This window comes from Harmonia axyridis, chromosome 4 (genome assembly GCF_914767665.1).
Source record: "Harmonia axyridis chromosome 4, icHarAxyr1.1, whole genome shotgun sequence".
In the NCBI taxonomy this organism is placed as follows: domain Eukaryota; kingdom Metazoa; phylum Arthropoda; class Insecta; order Coleoptera; family Coccinellidae; genus Harmonia; species Harmonia axyridis.
Window position 1 is genome coordinate 15,286,809 of NC_059504.1, and position 23,197 is coordinate 15,310,005.

At 34.2% G+C, this 23,197-nt stretch overlaps 2 protein-coding genes and 1 long non-coding RNA gene across 8 annotated transcripts in view; 2 read left to right on the top strand and 1 right to left on the bottom strand.

Moving 5' to 3' along the window:
* The first annotated feature begins 274 nt into the window (after positions 1–274).
* Positions 275–9,152, top strand: LOC123679067 (ras-related protein Rab-5B). Of its 2 annotated transcripts, none has more exons than XM_045616421.1 (4): positions 275–433; positions 5,832–6,075; positions 6,775–7,064; positions 7,841–9,152. In XM_045616421.1, the coding sequence occupies exons 2-4, from the start codon at positions 5,834–5,836 to the stop codon at positions 7,951–7,953; spliced, it is 645 nt and encodes a 214-aa protein (XP_045472377.1). In that variant the 5' UTR covers positions 275–433; positions 5,832–5,833; the 3' UTR covers positions 7,954–9,152. The 2 variants fall into 2 exon arrangements, with proteins under 2 accessions (XP_045472377.1, XP_045472376.1); XM_045616420.1 differs by lacking the exon at positions 275–433 and adding an exon at positions 676–855.
* LOC123679069 lies at positions 8,707–10,377 on the bottom strand. Its single transcript, XR_006747347.1, has 2 exons — positions 10,177–10,377; positions 8,707–9,430 (listed from the first exon to the last, which is right to left on the bottom strand). It is a non-coding gene; the product is annotated as an uncharacterized LOC123679069 (long non-coding RNA).
* A 59-nt stretch (positions 10,378–10,436) lies between these two features.
* Positions 10,437–23,197, top strand: part of LOC123679064 — a 33,035-nt gene continuing 20,274 nt past the window's right edge. For 3 of the 5 annotated variants that reach the window (XM_045616415.1, XM_045616416.1, XM_045616417.1), the window contains exons 1-4: positions 10,438–10,748; positions 11,738–11,890; positions 17,236–17,267; positions 17,383–17,476. In XM_045616415.1, coding sequence (XP_045472371.1) covers positions 10,554–10,748; positions 11,738–11,890; positions 17,236–17,267; positions 17,383–17,476 — 474 coding nt within the window. In that variant the 5' untranslated portion in view covers positions 10,438–10,553. Of the gene's footprint in view, positions 10,749–11,737; positions 11,891–17,235; positions 17,268–17,382; positions 17,477–23,197 lie in introns of all 5 variants that reach the window. The other 2 variants (XM_045616413.1, XM_045616414.1) reach the window with 1 other exon arrangement.

Here is a 23,197-nt window from a genome sequence, read left to right on the forward strand (position 1 = left end):
TACAACTTAACGGTTCCAGCGCTGCGATCAGAATTCGCCACAGAGTAGTATAAATTTTGGATTAATAAATTCAGCCGATATGCTATTCATTTATGATTATGAAGCACATCTATAATATTTTAATCAACTCATCCAAGATAAGTAATTGATTTTTTCTCGAATACTTATGCCTACCTTATAAAACAAGAAAAAAGCGTGTGGTACCATTGTGACGTCAATCTGGGGGAATTCTTCAATTCGTCATCTTTCGGTTGGTAGTGTGGAGATTCCAAAGTCGCATAGGAACTGTCATTGGTTTCCTAAAATTGCTTTATTGTCTCTAAATTTGGTGCTCTCATATTTGAATAGTAATTACTTCTTGTGTTTTTATGTGGGTTAAAATAAGCAATTCGAAAACATTAACGTGATCTCCAACAAAACATCGGTTTATAAGGTAGGTTATACTTTCTCAATGTTTTTTATCATGTCAAATGCGTCATAGTGTCATTGATGATTTCAGTTTCATGTTTTACAAGTTTTAGCTAATTATTTCGTTGAATTGGTATGTTCACTGGTCTGTTGCAATTCTGCCCTAATTGATACACTGGTCAGCTGATTGCACACAATGTTTGATCTCTGATGATATGTTTTCTATGGGATCAAGTTATTATCCGCCCCCCACTAAACTTTTAATTATGAAGTTATTAGTTCATACAAAAATCAATTGCACCTAAACTTCTATAAGGATTCATTTATGCTTCTCCTTGTACTATGTGGTCTATATGGGAATGTTCAATATGCGCAAAAATCTTTGTGTTGTGCTGAGAGATAGACTTCTGTCATTGTGATAAAACATGGATCATTCTCATTCCACAGGTAAATTGGTGAAATTAAAGATACCGTTATCTGATTTCAAAGTAGACATCATAATTGTGTTCTTATTTACCAGTTGGAAAAGCCATCAGATGTTTATTTTATGAATGTGTGGATGGGTTCGATGTAAATATTTGGTTTTCAGGAATTTCTCATCGAATATCCTATTTTCAAGTTTTTTTTTGGATATGAGACTAAAAATAGTTTTCTTCAATGTTTCCTTTTCATAAACGAAATTTTTGATATAATTCAGTTGTTTAATGTTGAAAAATAATAAAGGTCTGTATGGAGTCATTAGTGTTTCTTCTGAACAAGTAATATCTCATTGTTGCTTGTAATCAAAACTAACCTATTAATTCTCTTGGCTTTCAAAACTGTTGAAGACTCATGTTTTCAAGGAAAATTTTTCCTTTGTTATTAATATACCTGCCAAATAGTATCTTATCAGTCTTTGGAGGTATCAATAAACACTAATTGTTATTCCAATTGCAATGTCATGGTTTGACCTCTTGACGATTTTTTCAATTCATATGATTTAATAACTAGCAATACGAGTCAAGGTTATGATTCTAATAATGTTTCATATTATACCGAAAACCATTTCAAATAAGTGGAATTCCAAAATATTGATTATTTGAATACTTTTGTATTATCTAATTAAGTCTTATCTTAAATCCATTACAGGCCTATTGTAACTGAAATAATTTCTTTGGCAAGTAATTGAATTTGCGGCTCTATATATCAATGATCCCAAAAGAATTATTTTGAATAAAAAAATTACGTTTTTTTCGGGAAAATTTGAATATTTAATTATATTATTCTTTATCGCTCGTAATTCTGTTTGACCTAAGCAACCTTCCAAATGATAAAAAATAAAAGATGCAATTTGGCAAGTCTTAATATATTTTAACACTCGATCGAGAGTCTTCATTAATTTAAAAATAATGTGTTTTTGCGAATTTTTCCATAAATTCGAGTTGATTTTAATACTTGCGAAGAAGTTCCTGAGAAGCAGTGTACCCAAAAAAGTGATAGGCCTGATATTCCAATCACTATAAATATTCAATATTCGTTATCTCTTGAAGATCCAACACAAATATAGTTTCTCCTGTTAATTATAATTCTGTAAAGCTTCTCTCTCAGTCTGAATTGGTGTAATTAGCGTGAAAATGAAGGTGTATTGCTCTTCCAAGTGTTTAAAGACTACAAGGACCTTGGAATGGATTTGAAAGTGCAAGTTGATTATTAGAGCAGTATAAGTTATTATTTTAACTAGAATCATAGGTGAAAAAAAATCTGAATTTTTTCGTGAATTTTATGCATGTCTAACTTGATAGATATTTTTAAAATTCTTTTGGGAAGTGGTAATAGTTTACTGGGAATGATAATGATCCAAAGTTAAATATCCATTAAACTGACGTCTGATTTTCTTGTGTCCACATTTCTGGAATGCTATTATGATAGTTATTACATATTATGTCTAATTTTCTTGTAATGTAATTGTAAATTGGCGTCACAATATCATCCCTGTTATTCAACATGAGATAACTTATCTTGCAACCCACCTATCTTCAAATAACAGACAATAACAAATAGCTATAGGAATTTCATGTAATAGATATACATTGTACAATTTTTCAGACTGTATTTTAAAGAAGGATTTGGCTCTAAAACTTGGAATATTTCCCTTGAATAATTATTGTTTGGGTTAAGTCACGTAATTGTTATTGGGTTTCTATTTACTCGCTGTATTTTTAAGTATCATCTTTCAAATTATCGTTCCAGCAAAAAGCTTAATTTGTAGCCTTGACCCTCTAGAAGGCAATTTTACAAACCGCATTTAAACATAATATATTTTCAAGTTCATTACTGAAGTTTTTCCACGTCACTAATCCGAATGTCAACTGTTCAGTCCCAATAAACATTGTGACAATTGAAAATGTTCCACTCTCAAAACATTTTTCGATTATGCGTCTTTATTCTATTATCTTCTTCAATAATAAGTCTTTATGATTTCGAAAACTGCAAGAATATCGGATTGATCTCCCCAGCTCAAGAATCCATTGATTTTAAAAGGAATAAACTGAAAAAAATAAATTTTAAAAATATATTCTTAGGAAATTACTACATAGAATAAGGAAATTAACTTTCTCTAATTCTGTGGTTATTCCGTTCATTCTTCCACATCTTGTAGAACAAAATCGTGCGAGAATATATCAGAAAAGCACAGTTTTCATGGTTATATTTTATTATTCTATGTTGGTACTCCGAACTTTCCACCACGGCTTTACCTGTCAATTCATCAATTTGCCTTAAAGAAATCAATTCTGCCAACCAACATTTTCCAATGCAAAAATCACTAAAATATATTTATGGAAATATTTCATTAATTTCAATGAAAATGCAATGAATTAGAGAAAGTAATGTATAATACTCGTACAGAAGGCTGATTCTACCACTCGTTCATTCCAAAACTCGCCACTTCGTGGCTCGTTTTTGAATTTTGAACTCTTGGAAGAATATCAATGCCTTCTGCACTTGTATTATAAATAACTATTATGATGAAAGAAATAATATTCTATTTGGTAGAACTGGCATTGCTTTTTTATTGGATTCGTAACAAAAACAATAAGTCTAGAAACTGTTCAAGACATGACGAAAGTTGCAAGTCGATATAATCTAATTTCTCAACGTACGTGCATCTTGGGCTATGTGGGCGGAAACAACTAATATTTGAATTTACCATGTTTTATGGGCTTCCTCATACGTGGGCCCTTCAAAAAGTGTGTTCTTAGATTTGTTCTGGTTCTGAAGAAATTCAACGCTATTTCATTACTATACTTTTATGTGGGCCTTGTTTTATTTTATTTCTTAATTTATAGTAGTTTTCATATTCATTTTTATCTGTTTTTGCAAATCCGGAATTAGCTCAACATAGGTATTATTTCTCCAAATTTGTCGTATCGTTTTCAAAGAAGACTAATTTCGAAATTATATTTTTACACAATCAAATACATAATTCAATCGTCGAAACGGTTTTTGGGCGCTTTTTCAGTAACAGGCTGAGAAATGGGCTGTTAAAAGTGGTAAATTGAGCTCCATATCTCTATTGGGAAAGAAACAGAAATCTAAATTTTATCTAAAGTTCAGTCACACAGGATGTTAAGTTTTTCCTGGACAAGTTCCAACTCTGTTGTTTCAATGGGTAACCTATTTTTTTTTTTTTTTTCAATTTTTAGGTTTCTACATGAAAGACCGCCAATGAAAATTTACAGAACTTTCCTTATTTCAAATTGTATATTACCGAATCATAAGATGCGCAAACAAACATACTAAAAATTCCATTAAGAGTTGCATATGGCCAATTCCACAAGGTTTTCCCTAGCACAGCTCTTTTTTCGAAAATGTTAAATATTAATATTTTCATTATGATTTCAATGAACTACATCTGAAATCGAATTTCATTCGAGACGACTGATGAAAATGAACCAAATATATTCTTTCCCGATAATGCCAGTATAAGTTGTATAGGTTTCCTCGAAGAAGCATTTTTCGTAATAACAGATGTTTCAAGGAAAATCAGTGGATTTCTCAATATGGTGATAAAATTTTTGGAGCCTTCGTTTGTTCATCTTATGAATCAAATATATACAGAGTGTTCGAATTGAAATAAAGAAAATTCTCCAAAATTTTCAATTACAAAAATTGGCCGATGTTTTTCATAACCTGCATATGTCTGGTCCATTTCAGATATACCGTTCGAGAGCGTAATTAATGTATCATATTCGACAAGAAATAAATTTTAAAAAGAATCACCATAACTTTGTATTATCAAATATTTAATTTCTTCCCCAACTTGAGATATGGAACAAACCGCTACTATTGCACGGCCCTGTATAAAAAGTCTGATGAGACAGTATCAGGAGTTTACGGTTGCTATTGAATGGCATTTGTTGTTTTTGATCAGAGATTCGTTACTGTGGTACAGTTGATTATTGTATGAAGATAGGAGCTAACAACGAGAGAAAAAAAAGCATCTTTTACTTTCTAGCGGTTATCTTTTTTTTTACTATCGTCAGCGTAGATAGATGATCATAGTTGTTGCGGTTGGCATCATTAATATTGATATTTATTAATGTAATACTTTGCAAAAAAGTCATGTTTTGTTATTGATGAGCGTCATCAGTAAGATGTATTCACATAATTCATTTTTTAACCTAACCTAACCATTTAAGAATTGTTGGAAATTGTTCAAAATTGGAAAGACAAAATTTGAATATTAGGAGTCTAGTCTAGAGAGTGTTCGCATTGTTACGAAATGCACGCATTTTAGAGAATTGATAAAGTGGTTCTGATAAGATAATTCATCTGTTTTACTTGTTCAGTAATATTCAAACAATCACTTAACCCAATATGGTCTGTTTATGTATAACTTTGATGAATCAAAAGCTATGCAAGAATTTTATCAGTTAATATCGAATAGCATGAGCAATGCACAGTTTGAATAAAATATTTAATTTTTTTCTCTACCTGACTGCAGTCAGTGTTATCTAAAAATGAATATGTATATAACATTTGAATTGATAAACATAATATTGATATTGGTGTTCCTCAGGTATCAGTTGAGGGACCTGATACTTTTCAAAAATGATTAATCTCATGATATGGGAATAACGAAAATTTCAATGATTTGTCGATACAAACATTCTGAAAAATAAGCAGGGATTTCTATTTCAGTAAAAATTTAGACTGCTACTTTTTATTCTAGATGTATTCATATCATTACCCATGTGTTACTATGTATTATTCATTGCTTTGATTAAAAAGGTGACACCAATGTCTAGTTTCATCTAGCAAATGCAATATTCGGGTAGTAAGAATAGGAAAACCTTTAGACGCAGTCAAACTTGCCTGACTTGATGGTTGTCGATAAAAAAAAAAAAGTATTCTCTATAAATTATACCGATGAATTTTTGCAGAAATGGCAAGTAGACCTGGAGCAGCTCAGAGGCCAAATGGTGTCCAGGGCAAGATATGCCAATTCAAATTGGTTCTTCTAGGGGAATCTGCGGTTGGCAAATCCAGTTTAGTGCTACGTTTTGTCAAGGGGCAGTTCCACGAATATCAAGAGAGCACCATCGGTGCTGCCTTTCTTACACAGACAGTTTGCTTGGATGATACCACCGTTAAATTTGAAATATGGGACACTGCAGGACAAGAAAGGTAAACACTTTTTCTGTAATTCGGTGGCAAATCCGTTCATTCTGCCATAATGGGGGAATACATAATTCACATAGATTTCATGGTTATATTTCATTATTATTTGTTCTGTCAAATTTGTAAAACAGCAAACAGTTCTGCCAACCATTATTTTTCAATGCAAAAATCACTAAACGATATTTATGGAAATATTCAATTACTTTCAATAAAAATTCTGTGAATTAGAGAATATAATGTATAATACTCGTACAGAAGGCTCATTCTAACACTCGTTCATTCAAAAACTTGCCACTTCATGGCTTGTTTTTGAATTTGGAACTCGTGGAAGAATATCAATGCTTTTTGCACTTTTATTATAAATAACCATTCCCAAACAATTTATTGCTTCTAAAAACTGTCTTATTGAATAAGCTATTCGACAGTTTAAAAAATTTACATCCCCATAGATAAGAGTTTTAGGAACGATTAATTAATTCATTTGACGAAAAATATTTTATTGAATATGCGAAAAAGCTCCAAAACTCAAATAATAAATAACTAACTTGGCGAACTTACAATGACGTCAATTTGAAGTAATCATATAATAAACATTACTGAATAATTCGAGAGGATTTGTAAAAACCTATCAATCTAACTTTAATCAGGGTTCTTGCAGGATATGTTTAACTATGTTCCTTTATTTATTTAATTATTTATCCGCAGATACCACAGTTTGGCTCCCATGTACTACAGGGGGGCGCAGGCAGCTATAGTAGTGTACGATATTACCAACCAAGACACATTTGGCAGAGCAAAAACATGGGTTAAGGAATTACAGAGACAGGCAAGCCCCACAATCGTAATTGCACTGGCTGGAAACAAACAGGACTTGGCCAACAAACGGATGGTAGAGTACGAAGAGGCGCAAGCGTATGCTGAAGAAAATGGATTGTTGTTCATGGAAACATCGGCAAAGACAGCTCTGAACGTTAATGATATTTTCCTGGCGATAGGTAAAATTACAACAATTTATTGAGGTGTAAAATGATGTTGAGACAGAAACCTTTGCGAGTTTGTTAAAATTCGTATTCATGTTATTTTCGGTTTATTATTTTCAATATTGAACCTTCGGAATCGTTATCCACTTTTGCTCCGACTGGAATCAAATTGAGTTCTTTCAGAAAAGTCCTTGATATCAATATTCCTTTATAAAAATGTGTGTTTCACTTCAAGATCACATACAACATTTTATACGGAGGTAGCTAATTCCTGTCATCACATTTTTCTAATTCTGTGGCCTGTCTGTTTATGCTGCTATACCTTGTAGAACATCTTATGGGAATAACTAAGTTTCACACAGATTTCTTGGTTATATTTCATTATTAAATGTTGGTACTCAGAACTCTCCTGTCATGGATTTATCTGTCAACTTTATTATACAGAAAACAGTTCTGCCAACCAACATTTTTTCAATACAAAAATCACTAAACGATATTTATGGAAATATTCCATTAATTTCAATAAAAATTCAAAAATTTAGAGAAAATTGTGTATACTAGTACAGAAGGCTCATTCTAATACTTTTTTTTCAGTTTTGAACTAAGAGGACTAAATGTTTTTTTTCTGTGTTTACTGCATATATTTTTTTCTTATTTGATTAATCCTCATCGACATATCTTTTTTTCATTTTATTATTGTTTACAGCTATTCTTGGGACTCAGTCTGTTGGATATATTTTAAATAAAGTTTTCAAAAGTACAGGCAAAATGAAAATTGAATGTTTTTTCAGCAAAAAAACTTCCAAAGCACGATCAAAATCAGGGACAATCTGGGCAAGGTCAAGGGAGGAGACTGGCAGAAGGAGATCAAGGGGTGAAAACTCCTGGAAACTGTTGCAAGTGATGGCCCCCAGCAAAAAGGTTTTTGTTGGAGATTATCTTTTGAAAATGAAAGAACTGTGCTCTTGCACTTTAGTGATATTTAAGTGTAATAAAAATGCCCTTCTATTTACATATACACTGTCACATATTAGTACATTTTACTATATTATTCCTCAGCGGTCTGCATCGTTCTTTTATTTAATTTTTATCGAATTTAATCTATCTGAAAATGATTGGAAAAGTGAACGTGATCAATCGGAATATTCAATTTGGTGATTAATTGGGAGCTTTTAAATCTTATAGTAATAATTAAGTTCAAAAAAAATTAAATCGAATTCACTTATTCTCACGAAGTAATGTGCAGTATCATTAATGTCTTAATTGAATTGTATGAAAGTAATTTGTATATGTGATAAAAAATTTATTTTTATTATAGTTTGATATATAATAATCGATATATGACAGTGTAAATCTCAATAAAAACAGATTGTTAAAATTTCTAATAAGTGCAGTAATCTATTACTGTAGATATCATTCAATTGAATAAAATTTTTCAGAATTTTAACAATCCAACGAAATTGTCTGATTAATTTTATTGGTCCCTACCAGGTAACTATTTAGTTGGTATGGGAAAATTGTGAATTTAAATATATTCGGTGAATGTATTTTATTGATGTCTTTCATATAAATTACATTTTCTGGAAGTTGTCCAGTAGTACACAGGAATATCAAACTTTTTTATGCATTTATTCTTGTCAATTTTTTGTGAACGCGGTCAATGATTTTGAGGGAATCGGTTGTCTTTGTCGAAGTTGAATGGTTTTCGATACTGTGAAGTACTGGCAGTTTTCAGTACTCCGAACTTTGTCTTCTTGTGAAATTTCGTCTATTTTGCAATCCTCAAAACTATTTAATCGGTAACCTTCTGTATTCGGTTCTTGTAACTTTCTTGATCGTTGATAATATCAATGGATTATCTACATTGGCATATAACAAATATTAGTTGATGTAAAAGGTAGATGGTGGTTGTACAGAGTTTAAAGAATACCAATATGGATAAATGTATAATCCATAATCATCTTTGTATAATATTTGAATATAATTGAATTTATTATGATTAGTTACTATTATCAATTTTATTTGCTTGCTTACATCATTATTGTTCTGTATGCACAGAAATTGTACAGGAAAGATCATACTCAATAAAGTTGAAATACTATATTTCTCTGTTTTTATTTTCCTAATGCATATTACTTTGGTGGAAGTTCAAAATTGAATTGAAAAAATACGTTCACAGTCCAGAGCTTTCTCATAAACTTCAATTTAAAGTAATATCACATGACTTTAATGTTGTCGGTTGGCACAATATGTAAGAACATCTTTTCTGTTGTAGCAGTTTGTAAATTTATAGCTGAATTTTCCTATTGGTTTTGTTTTTTTCACCTTGTGAAGATGGTGATACCTGTCACTATCTCTGCCTTGACAGGACCCACAGCCAACTGTAATGCACACAACAGACGTTTTTGTTCAGTTTAAGCACTAATTATTACCCACAGTTAAAAATAAAACCCGAATTACAGAGAAAATCATAATATCACTTTGTACACTTATGACAAACAATAATATGCCAACCGCCGCCATATTGAATTTTATTTTTGACGGGCATTGGCGTCGCCAGAATTTTTCTTGAGTGGGGCCCTAGGAAGCCTAGTGTAACAAGTGTTATCAATCAACTATTTAAATTTTTGTTTATCACATGTTCATGTTGATATTCGTACTGCGCTTTTACAATTTCTCTAAGAATAATGGAAGTTATATTTTGTTATTCTTCAAAATTTAATCCCAGTCGGTAATCTATGAAATTGGTTGCATATCGGCACCAAATCATATAAGTACATTCAAATTCAGGATTAAATAATTTTTTTTCAAATTATGTGTCATTTTACCATGAAAATTCTTGTATCTTGGCATTTTTCAACACCTAAATAATCAAAAAATAAATTAGAACTCGGTTATTTTTTTTCATTAAAGCTACATAGCTGAATATTTAACACGCTTTATCCATGATATTCACACAAAATTACAGTGGATTATGACTGATACATTCTGAGATATTGAAATGTTACAAAAAAAATTATCTGATCTACTATAATGCTTAAATCTTCACAAAATTTGTATCAATATTATTTCATTATTTTGCAACAGATCAAAGAAGTCAACCGAGATATTCAAACCTTAAACCTACCCTGAAAATGTTAGGTCTCTCTAGTGTACCTACACACGACCGCCGGACGGACAGAATTGATTTTCAGCACAAATTCTTCATCAATGAGTCAAACCCAACCATTCCCAGCTCAAAATTCGAAAATTACAGGCATTAGGTCAATATGATCCAGTGGAACACCGCTCAAAAATAGAGAAAAACAAGAACTTCTACACCGTACCTAAATCCGTTCTATTTATGTCGCGTAAAAATAAACACAAAATGCATCGGGACTTGAACGGTGTAACTGAAAGTGCGATCTAGTATGTGGCCAGGGAATGTCATAAGAAATGAAGTTTGATTAAACTTAAACGAGTTATGAACATAATTTGAGAAAATTTCACGTAGAAAGTGGTAAAATGAGTCAAGTGGCTACGTACAGGGACAAGAGACAAGTGGTGGCAAAGACCTACGCTCCCGGAGGATGCCCAGTACACCTTGGAAAGCAAAAATGTGGCGAAACGCAGGGATTGGATATTATTATGGATTTTCACAAATTGTATCAGGAGAAGATGAGTGAGATAGATGTTAGCGCTGGAGGAGATAGTTTGCAGGTAAATTTTTCGGGAATACAGGGTGATTCGACTTCAGCAACGAATTATTGAAATTGGCAATCAAATTAGAGGTATTTTTAAAGTTTAGGAAAATAAAAGAACTCCTCTGTTTATAATTGCACAATTTTTGTAAAATAACACGCTCGAAAATAAAATTATCTGGTAATTTTTTGTACAATTGTAATTCATTGGAATTCCTAACATAAACAGCAGTCATATAAACGTGGGCCCGCAAACGCTTTGTTTCTTGTAGTCCTAGTTTTTGTGATTATTATATCAGTTTATCGAATCTAGGAGAAACCAAAAGCGTAGTACTGAACCAGAGTTTCTTTATACTTTTTTCAGAACAACCAGTGGCCCACCAAAAAAAGTTCTGGAGTAAAGAACTTAGCATGTGACATGATGAAAACTTTTAATTGAAAGATCTAGGGCAAATTTAAGTCAAATATCTTGTGAAGCGAAGGCACTAAGAGAAAAAACTTGAAATAAACATCCTGAACAACTAGGGTTTTTGGGAAAATGAATAATATAAATTATTCTTCCCGTTTCTTCACCATTGTCAAATATGTCTTCCTTGAAGATAAAGGTTGAGCACCTGCTGCCTTGTCCACCGCGCCAAGCTGAGTCTAAAGCGAGAACGAAATATAGTTTTTTTCGCTGTCCATCTGGTCTATCTTAATCTCAATTCAGAACCAAATTTTTGTATTCATCACTTTTGAGAAACACTGAAGCCTTATTCCTTCATTTCTCGAGAATTGTTTAGGAGCTGCTTTCACTTAGTTCAATGGTTCAATACTTTTGCCTTCATATTCTAGATTGCCAGATTCTCTGTTTGAGCATATTGAATGCCCAGTCCCTTTATATTTTCGCCAATTTTTCCTTTTTAGGTAATACATTTTTCTTCTTCAACACGTATAGAATTAATTAGGGTACCTTTTCGAGTTTTCTACAGTTTTGCGAATAAGTAAGTTCATGCTGCAATTTTACAGGAAAAAGTGAGCCTCCAAGAACAATGGATAAATGACCTTACCGAACAAAATAAACTGCTTGCCAAAGTGATTGAAGAATTAGAATCAGAAACAATAGGCAGAGTACAGCAGCTGGAAGATAAACTTAACAATGCTGTCAAATCAATAGGAGAGGTAATCCACTTAACAAGCAGATATTTTACGTACCTATAAAACAAATCGGTTAGAATAATACACGGAATGTGAAAATTATGTTATTTATCGATCGAAAAAATTGATGTATTGATTTTAATCGATGGTAGATCCAGTTTATTTTCAAAGGTACTCTGGCGAGTAGTTCTCGAGCCGAATTTACGTAGGTGCGTCCTCTCTCTGGGAATTGCAGTGTTTCGTCGCAAGGGTGGACTCTTCAGTTAGGCAGTCCAGCGATCTCTGCCTTAGTCACCCTCTCTTACCATCGTGACTCTGCTGCAACGCGGCGACCCCCATAAACCCGCCGGGGCCGAATAAAAGTGTGGCGCGACACCCATAACGCCATCTCTCGGGCAGACAAAGTCAATACATATAGAAAAAACTCTCATTCGTTTATCACGTTTCGAACTCGATCATAGTGACTATTCCCAAAGGTCAGAAAAGCTTATGTTACTTTCGGTTACTGACAGAAATTCGTAAAAAGCATAATGCATAATATCGAACCAGTTAGCAAAACAATGCAGAAACTGGGACAAGAAGTGCTATGGATCAAAGGAGAGAAGATACACCAATCGCCTGATCACTAGATAGCCTTAGATGAAAAACAGACTATACCATATATATTTCATCCAGTTGCAGGAACGTTAATTAAAATTTAATGCCACATTCAAATTTTAATCCTCCATCAAACGCTTCAGGTAGCCAATAGGCTCCTCCTACTGTAAGATTAAAATTTTAATGAGGGTACTACATTTCAATGACCGTTCCTGCAACTGGGTGTTAGAGGCTTAGAGGAGTCAGGTGGAATTGTATTCTCTCACCACTCCTGTTCAATAGTAGGTAGATAATAATAATAATAATAATAATAAATCGTACTTTATTTCAAATCATATTACATAACAAAATCATGAAAATGAAGTGAAACAGTGTCATATATATATATTTCATCCCGTATAACTTGCCATATTATAGGGCTCTAAATTTAATAGGAACTTGTATATTTCCTTCTTGAAAGTTCTGGTGTCCTGAATTGCTTTTATATTGCCAGGCAATGAATTGAAAAGTTTCAGGCATCTGTATTCCACTTGTTTTTGGCTTGTTGTTAATTTGAATTTGGGAAATATGTAGTCCAAACTTCTAGTTTCGTGGAATGATTTTTCATTTCGATATTTTTGGAAAAGATGGTCGTTTTTCTTCATAAACAACAAGCACTCATGTATATATAAGGCATATATTGTCAGTATTCCATTTTTCTTGAAGTAAGTTCTACATGATTCATTGTATTTCAGATTGTTTACTATTCTAAGTGCTTTCTTCTGCAATATGAACAAATCTTCTATATTCGATGTTCCATAGAAAATCATTCCAAATCTCAGCCTTGACTCTATCGTCGCGTGATACAGAGCTTTCAGGGCTTCATATCCAATGTATCGTGCCATTGTCCTCAGGCCATAGATATTTGTTCTTAACTTTCCGCTTAAGTAATTCACGTGTTCATTCCAATTTAAATTCGAATCAATATACATTCCTAGTAACTTGGTGTGTTCTTCTACCAAATTGGTATTTTGGTTTATACTTAAATTTCCGCTATTCATGTTAGAGGGTGTGAAAAGTACCAAACGTGTCTTTTCTTTGTTGAGTACTAAGTTGTTCATCTCAAACCAATTTTCACTCTCTTTTATCAATTTTTCGCTCATCATCCTTAGTTCTGAAAAAATCTTATGAATAGCTAATAGATTCGTGTCATCCACATAATTTGCTGCAATCACCTGCCCTTCTTCAACTCCAAGGCATTCATCAAAATCATTTATGTATATTAAGAAGAAAAGGGGGCCAGCTATACTACCTTGCAGAATTCCCAAAATGATTTCCTCCAATTCCGAATTGAACACTCTTCCCTGTGACTCCACTTGTACCATTTGTTTCCTAGATGCAAAATATGACTTTGCCCATTTCAAAGCCGGTCCTCGTATGCCATATTTTTCTAATTTTCTCATCAACTCATCTACACTCAAACAGTCATATGCTTTAGTCAAATCCAAAAAAATTCCCATTGCATATTCCTTGTTTTCAAATGCTTCCACTATTTTCGATACAAACCTGAAAATAGCCGTTTGAATCGATTTTCCCTTTCGATATCCATGCTGACTTTCCTTGAAGAACGCATTTTCTGTTAAGAAATTCATGATCTGCCTACAATACGCTATTTCTAGTATCTTTGAGAAGCTTGGTAAGATGCTTATTGGCCTGTAATTTCCGTATTCATTAACGTCACCTTTTTTATGTATTGGTTTGACTATTGCTATTTTCATTCTTTCTGGAAAAATACCACATTTGAGGGAGTTGTTTATAATGTGATTCATAGGTTTAACTATTTCCTCAGCTGTCTGTTTTATTATTTTGCTTGATATTCCATCATATCCACTTGTATCTTTATTTTTCAACGACGTTATAATTTCTTTGGTTACTTCTAAATTTATTGGTCTCAGTAACAAGGATTTATTTTCTTCCACATACTGGTATTCACTCCTGTTTCTTGTTATATTTACTGTGAGTCTTGTAGCTGCATTTATGAAAAAGGTGTTCATATCATTGACAATATGGGTTGGATCTCCATTCACTTGAAATTGATTTGTTTTCTGAGAGTTATTCATTGATTTTATGAAAGACCACATAGTTTTATTTTTATTTTCAGATGTTTTGATTTTCCTGTCGAATTTATCTTTTGTTCTCCTTTTCAAATGATTATCATATTCTAATTTTGTTTTTCTATACATTTCCCTGAACGATTCATCGTGTGTGCTTAACGTTAGCAGTATATCCAATTTCTCTTTAATGGTTGCTGTTTCAGGATCCATTTTATCCATTTTTGGTTTTCCTCTCACTTTAATTTTTTTGATTGGGAATAATTTATTGAAAATTTCCTGGTATAACGTGTGAAAGTGATCAAACTGGCTATTTATGTCTTTCTTATTAATTTCATACAGAGAATCCCAATTTTGTTCTCTCAGTGCATCCTTGAAGAGTTGAAAATTTCTCTCTGAAAACATACGTCTGTATTTGAACTTCGTTTCTTCCTGATCAGTGGTGAATACTATTTTTTGGTTTTTGGATAGTAGGTTCTAGAGGGCCAGTCCATGGAACAAGTAGAAAAGGCATTTGGGATGCTCGGTATCTGACAGTCTAGACTAGACCCAGACATAGTAACGCATCCTTGGACATAAAACTAGGTCATCGAATGGTTAAATGCTCTTATATGAGAAATGAGTTGGCAACTCTGAGACGAATCGAAGCATTTGCAATGTGGGTTTTTCGCAGAATTCTTGGACAGATAGTGTTGGATGCTAGGGTGCTACAAAGTTCTAATGCAGATAGAGAGCTATTAACATCTATATAAAGGCGGAAAACGGCCTACTTCAGACACGTGTTGAGGGTAAATCAGTATCAATTGCTCCAGTTGATCATAAAGGGCAAAATAGAGGGAAAACGAGGACCAGGAAGGAGACCAAACTCCTGGATGTAGAGTATAAGAGACTGGAATGGGATGAATGTCCAAACTTTGGTTTACACCACCCAAAAGAGGGAAAAATTTTCAATAATTGTCGCCAATCTACTCTGGAAGATGCACTAAAAGAAGAACTTAACTGAACCAGGCTTGGTTCAGTTAGGAACGTTCAGTAAGATAACTCAGTAGTACCTGCCTTCTACACCTCCGGAGGTGACTTTGTCAAGGAATAGTTGAATATTCCTATAATGGAAGCTTTCAGCATTAAACTAGATCTTGTATTTGAAATAATGGCCAAAATTTAGGAGCTTTTCCCCTTCGTTCGTTTATTACGGCTTCCAATAACTTATTCCTCAGATATTGTTGATCATTCCCAACTGCGTTTTCCTCTCCTACAGTGAAAATGTTCGGCCCCCGCCTGTGAAAAGTGGCTCAAAGTAAAGTGGAAATTTTCCTGCAGGCGATGAGAAGGTACGTTGATTTTCCAGGTGTGGAGGTTGCGATTGAAATGTAGATTTCGTTTCAGGTCGTGTTTTACTTGGCGCACGATCTGAAGAGTCTTCTGGAGTTCATAAGGAGGATCAGGGAGGAGAATAGGTGGTCCATAAGCGGTTTGTATTTCTACGAGTTATCCTGGAAAGACATATTCGGGAGTGGATCGAAGATGTCGAGGTGCAAGAAGTGAGCTGAGTTGGAAAACTTTCATTTCGAATTTTCATTTTTATATCTATCGTTTCGTTATAGTGGAAAGAATGTTCATATTATGGTTAGTTTCATGAAATGTGCAAAATTTTCAGGTCCTGCCCTAAGAGAAGATTAATGGAAACAATCACAGAAAAAGGGTAAGATCCATATATGGACTGAGCCAGAGCTATCTCTTACATCTCAAACAGCTCTCAAAAAATGTTAAAGAAATCATTTATATGACCCGAAGTATAAACTTTATACTCACCCTGTATAAACAGGGTGAGTCTGGAAGTTGTGAATCACATTCAACTATAGATTCCTATTATCAATTGAAGCATTTTTTCCATTTACTGCTTTCCAACTTCGACTCAGATAATAGTAGGTATATTAAATAACAAGAGTTGTAATAAGAAGCATATTACGCACGACTAGAAAATTTTATTATCCCACAACTCGAGTTTTGTACTATACTTTTTCTATGACCGCATTCATTTTCATTAAAACCAAATTCAAAAATTGGTGGCAGACCCAAAAACGGTACAAATGCTACCTTATTGGTTACTGATCGTGCTTTTTGATTTTTATGTTCACAGGGTGGAAACCCCCCACAACACCTTGTCGGGGGTCAATTCTATCAACTTTTCTATCGAAGTGGTCACACAAAATACGAAGATGACAACCAGAAGAAAATCTTGTTTTTGAGCATCTAGTCCAAGTGTCTTGAACCTCTGAATCTTGTTTTGTAGTGTTTGAATTTTTATTGTTTGTCCCCAATTTTCTGTGATAAAATAAATAAAAAGTGTAATGAATTGAGATGTGTATAAATTTTTATTTCTTGGGATCAGAATCTTGAGATGAACTGAATTGAGTACCTAATTCGAAGTTGAAAAATAAAACTTACTAGAGAAAATAATGAAAGACAATTTGATGAATATCTAATTTTTTACTTTATTCTAGATGATCATTCATTTTCAATAGATATACCTAATCCTCCGAGAACATAATTGTAAAAAAGGAATATGACTAATTCGTTTATTAACTTAATCATTTCAAATTGAGATGAAAGGTTATTTACAAACTCAAAAAAATCATTAATTTCCTCTTACTATATCTAATAAAAATATTCTTTTTTCAGGATGATAAACCTGCATTGCCAGAAAAACAGAAGTGAGTTCCTTTCGAAAATCCATAGTGTTTTTCTCTTCCGATCGAAAAATATATGTCATTGGATTTGAAATTTTAAAACAAATTATCAAATAAATCTTACAATATACGATTACAGAAAAATTGAAGAACCCAAGAAAACTCCAGTGACTGTACCACCAGTTGAGGATGATCTGAAAAAGAAAACAGAAGAAAATGACCGCTTAAAACAAGTAGGTATATATACCCCCTCTTTTATGATTCTTCAACATCGACTTCCAAGAATTTTTTTTTTGAATGGATCTTTTCAACATTTTCAGAAGTGAAAAAAATGCGTTTTAAGGATTTCTGTTAATTTCAAATAATAATCTTTAAGGATTATTAATTTTTTTAGTAGTTTAGATGGGATATTCTAAATGCGAATATGCTTCAAAGAAAATGATTATAGGTAGTTTAGTAAAATATTATAATAATCGAATTTCCCATGAAATGACATTCAAGTTTTTCCAGTTTCAAAGTGCATAGTTTCTGTGGAAATACTAGTGCGCGAAAAAAGGTAAAAATCAAAATTCACTTTTCATTTAATCTAATGTTCGCTCTTTTTAGGGTATGGAAGATATGAGAATGGCTTTGACTGAAGAAATAGCTAATAAGCACGACACCATTTCTCTGTTGCAAAGTGAAATTTACCAGTTGGAAGAGAAGAACTCCGAAATCATGAAAGAAACATCGATAAAAGACGATATTATCAAGGAACTTCGAAAAGAACTCAAAAAATCTAAACAGAAGGTAATTTAAGCAAACCTTGTAAAACTCATGAAACAATTCGATATGTTTTTGAAATTTTGAGTCTGCTTTGAAACGTTGTGAGAACATAATGTCGTTTTGCACTGACCTCACGGTTAACACAAATTCATCCCATTATTTTCTTAGACAAAGTTGAAAGGGATTAAATGAAAAAAACATGGTTCGAATATAATAAACACAGGCGTACAACTTTTTTCCGCCTTTTTTTTTCAAAATTTAAGGCTTTATTTATGAAAAACTGTTCAATGTTCATACATTTATGATTCAAAGTATTGTTCATCGCTGGCCAGCGATCTAAGAATCGATCCAATTTTTTACTTCTTCATAAGACCGGATGTGCTGGTTAGCCAAGCCGTATGCCATTGATTGCCATTGAAGCAATTGATTGTCCGAGAGAGCAAAGTCTGGAGAATACGGCGGGTAGGGTAGGGTAGGATTTCCCATTTCAACGTTTCCAACTATGTCATGACCACTTTGGCAACCTGGGGTCGAGCATTGTCATGCTGTAAAATCACTTTATCATGTCTCTCATTGTATTGCGACCGTTTGTCTTCGATGCTCGGCTCGAACGCATTAATTGCATTCGATAACAATCGCCTGTGATTGTTTCACTCGGTTTTACAACTCATAATTCACTACGCCGAGCTGGTCCCACCAAATACTGAGCATGACCTTGGAACTCTGAATATTCGGTTTTTCCGTCGACGATCAAACATGGCAGTGATATCTCCATGATTTTCTGCGCTTGGGATTGTCGTAATGAACTCATTTTTCGTCTCCAGTCACAATGCGATGCAGAAATCCCTTCCGTCTTTGCTTGCAAGCAGCTGTTCATAAGCAAAAAAAAACGCCGTTCAACATCTCTCGGCTTCAACTCGTACGTTCACGAATGTTCTTGTTTCTGAATTATTCCCATGACTTTCAGGCGTTTTGAAATGGCTTGTTGCGTCACTACCAATGATCCTGCCAATTCTTGTTGATTTTGACACGAGTCTTGGTCAAGTAATGCCTCCAATTTTACATCTTCGAAAACCTTCTCACCATTCGATGTTCCTCATATTTCTTCATATTGAAGCAGAAAAGTGAAACCTCCCGCAAATGACGAGATCTATTGTAAAATGACGAAAGCAAAGTTGTAAACCTAATAAAAAATAAATAAAGTGAATTTAACAATCCCGAAACCATAGTAAATAAAGCTAACTCAAACACTGACACATTCAGTTCTGGCATCAGCAAACTCTAGTATTTCAACTGAGTGAAAATACGAATTATTCCGATGTACTTTGAAACGAACCCATCTCTTTCAGGTCATCAGCGCTAAAAGACACGCTGAAAAGCTGAGAACCGAAACAGCGGACAAGGGCATCAACACCACTGAGTCGGACGTGCTGAAGATCATCCGCTCCAAAGTGCCCCAAGCGCCCAGCAACTCCACCGTCATCTTCATCCACAGGGGCGACGATGAGGAGCAGGACAGGAAGGCTGCGAAGTCCAAATTCGACTCCAGCGACAGCTCCGAATGCGGACTGAGCGAAAACGCACGAGACAACGGTCAGGTCCACACCTGCAGGTCGGAAAACGACATGAAGCCGATAAACTGGATGAGACCGACGAAGGAGAGGTCTATCCTGACCAAGGTGCGCAGGGACGAGGATGAGGATCAGAGGGCGCAGGATCAGGAGCAGATCGCGAAGAGGCTGAGCATCCCGAGGCATATCCCAGTGAAGACCTACGTCAATAACATAGAATATTGCAAAGAGTTAGAGTAGTCAGTTTCGTTGTTTATGTATTTTTATATATCTTTATCTTATTATGAAATATATATGGATATATTTTTATGTTAACATGTTTCTGTAAGAGTTAGTAGTTGGTCAAAGTGTGCCACGGTTAGCTCCCACATTCCAAAATATCCTTGTGGGCCAACGGGAGGTCTCAGAAGGGTGAAGTTGCCCTTATTTCGAAGGGTAGTTAGTGTATTGTTCAGTCTTTATCATGACGTGAGACGGGAGAACCGCATAGATTTATTCTTATGACTTCTATCGAAAAAAGCTGTTCTGGATCTATCACACAGAAGGCCATTCGCACCAGAGCCTGTATCCTACTGAATTATTATCCATTATGGAGAATGAATTAGTAGGATCCAGGCTCTGGTACATTATAACTGACCGAAAAACAATCTTGTCTTGATTGTGCAAACTCTGAACAAGTTCTGAAACGAGTGGGAAGTGGAAGGTTCTATCTTTTACTGTCTGAAAGTCTATCGAGCAGTCTCCATCTTGTTTTGCACGAAACCATCTTCTGTTCTTGTGGAATATCAGACATATGTACACTGATCTCAAGATGCACTCATTAATACTATTAACTGCTAAGAGGTTATCTCAAAAAAATGACCTCATGGTCTATTATGTCACTCATCAGTGCTGTTCTTATCACTGCGCCACCTACATCTCTTCTTTCAATTACAAAGTTCTTATTACCTCCAGTATCTGGGATGGCTTCAAGGAGGTTACATCCTCACTCCTACAAGTGTCTCATCCAAAGCATTTTTTTCGCGTTGGCTTGCAATTTCTCCTCCAGTACTTCCAAAGAACCTGTACTCGTCAGTTTCTAAGGAGCTTATCCCCATTAGATGCTTCCTGAGTCGGCAATACCCTTCAATGAAACTAAAGAGGAGGGTGACATATTGCTATTGGGGTCCAAATACTTTTCGGATTTTCATTTGGATTAAAGTTCCGAAGAAACTTTTTGGATTGGTCCATCCCTAGAAGATAACGCCAGAGTATTTCTTTCGGTTTTCTCTCTCGAAACTCTCTCCTATAGATGCATTTTCCTATACCATAGAAAAGTTCCAGTGTAGTAAAAGACGTTCATACTCCCTTTTAGGCAAGCGTATTCTTCGTTTCCTTTGATTCCCGTGTGACCAGGAATGCAGATCTAAAGGACCTTATTATTCTTACCTAATCGATTCAGTCAAACCAGATCTTGGTTGTCCAGAAGCGTCCTCAAGGGACTAGGAGCGACGTGTTGACTGTTGGCAGACAACAACAACAAATTTCTTCGGCTAAAATTTGTGTAGACGAGCGAAGAAGCTTGATGCCATCTCTCAGCAAAATTGCTATTTCCAAATATCGTCCTTGGATGACCTGAAGTTTGTAATTGAGGAAGAAATTGCCCAAATAACCCTCACCACTTTAAAGTATGTCATTAGAAACATCTCCGAAAGGCTTAAAGTGTTCATTGCTCGCCGAAGGTATATGAACAATGTACTTCACAAAATATTTTTGAATGTCTCTTACCCCTTTTTTTTGAGAGCCCTTGGAAATGTGGTAACTGGCCGAGATACATCCTGTTCTTCCAGGAGATATAATTCATCAATTTTTCGTTGGAAAAGTACATCAACGATTTTTTGCGAGAACAAAATTCTACCCCTTAGTCTCTGTTATTGTTTTGGTTCTTGAAAGCTCATAGTACAGTATGTTTACTTAAAGCGGCTTTCTATACTGATGTGAAACTTAACAATATTGACTTATTAGTGACTTTGACACAGTCGATGTTAATTCTACCTATACACTAATGACAAAGGGTACTACAGAGCGTCAAGGTTTTCAGACAACTAGTTCTACGAGATCCCCTGCGCGATGCACCTAGACAAATTTTTCAATTTCATTATTGATTTAAGACACAATATTGTACCACTTTAATGTCACTTCTGGTTGCGACAAAATGTGATGGCCTGATATTTCAGGGCCATCAGTTGAAACATCTAGAAGGAAAGCTTCCGGTCATCATTGAAGTGAGCGAGCAGGTGAGGATATCTTTTCACGAAATAGTAATGGTTATGAACTCTTAACAATGTTTGCAGGATATAGCTATGATTGAGAGCGTTACCGATGTTCGAACCAAGGATCAATCGACTGACAGCAAGGTAAAAAGCTGATAATTCATTGAAATTATGGCTTCAAATTTATATGAATACTAACGTTACCAAGCTGATACCTATTAGTAGCGGAGCTACTTACGCTACCGATCTTTCTGCGGAACGCACCCACTGTCAAAAATGTCAGTTACTCAACATCTTACCGAAAAGTAGCATAAGATAAATTCGCTACCAAAGATGGCTGATAGAAAGCGTTCAACAGAAAATTCATAGAATATTGAACTGTTGAGTCTGGCTTCAGTTTGACAGAATTGAATCAACTGCCGACCACAGAATAGGGTAGAATTACAATTGGACTAGGAAGTTCATTTTGTATTCGAAAGAAGTTGAAAATTATAAAATAATAAATTATAATAATAAGCATCAGAATTCAATATAAGTTTGAGATTTCAACTAAAAATAAACATAATGTAATAAGTAACCAGGGAAATCAATTGAAATTTAATTATAATCTTCATATTTTCTAAATCAATTGTTCCAACAAACGAAAGCCAAATTTCTGAAAAGACATATATAGTCTGTAGGTACCAAAAGTAATAAATTGAAAGGAATAAATATCTTAATTTTAGGATCTACTTGAGGATTTCATCAAAGACATTCAAGCACAAGGACAATCAACACCGCCTGTTCAGGCGAAAAAACAATTGCCAGCTTGTAAAGACTACTGTTACCTATGGAAATTAGTGTCGGAAATCACAGCCTTAAAGTGGCAGGTCAACTTGAAGGACGAGCTACTGGTACAACAGCTCGAAATAATAAAAGTGCTAGCGACTAGATTGTACGTTATGGAAAATTGCCTAAAGAAGACAGGAAAAACGACAGAAGAAATAGTACGCGACAAAGATGCAATTTATTTTCATAAAACAAGCTTTTTTGCAGCTAGCCGAGGAGATACTTTCTGGGCGGATATTTTGAAGACTAAACTCCATAAGGAAGAAGAAGTAGAAGAAGAAAAAGTACGTTGACAACCAGTGTCCATCTGTATATATCATTAATACCATATCATCTGTTGGATTTAATAAATTTGGAATTGATTTTTTATCGTTTGTTTTATTCTAGCGTATTCCTTAGACAGTATTACTTTCTACGACAATAAGTTTTCTAACCTACATCGCCATTGATTTATCATTAAAATGCTTCACTTAGAGCAGTACTGTATGAAATTTATGGGTGAGTTTTAAACAATGTTTTAATAATACAACATTTGAAA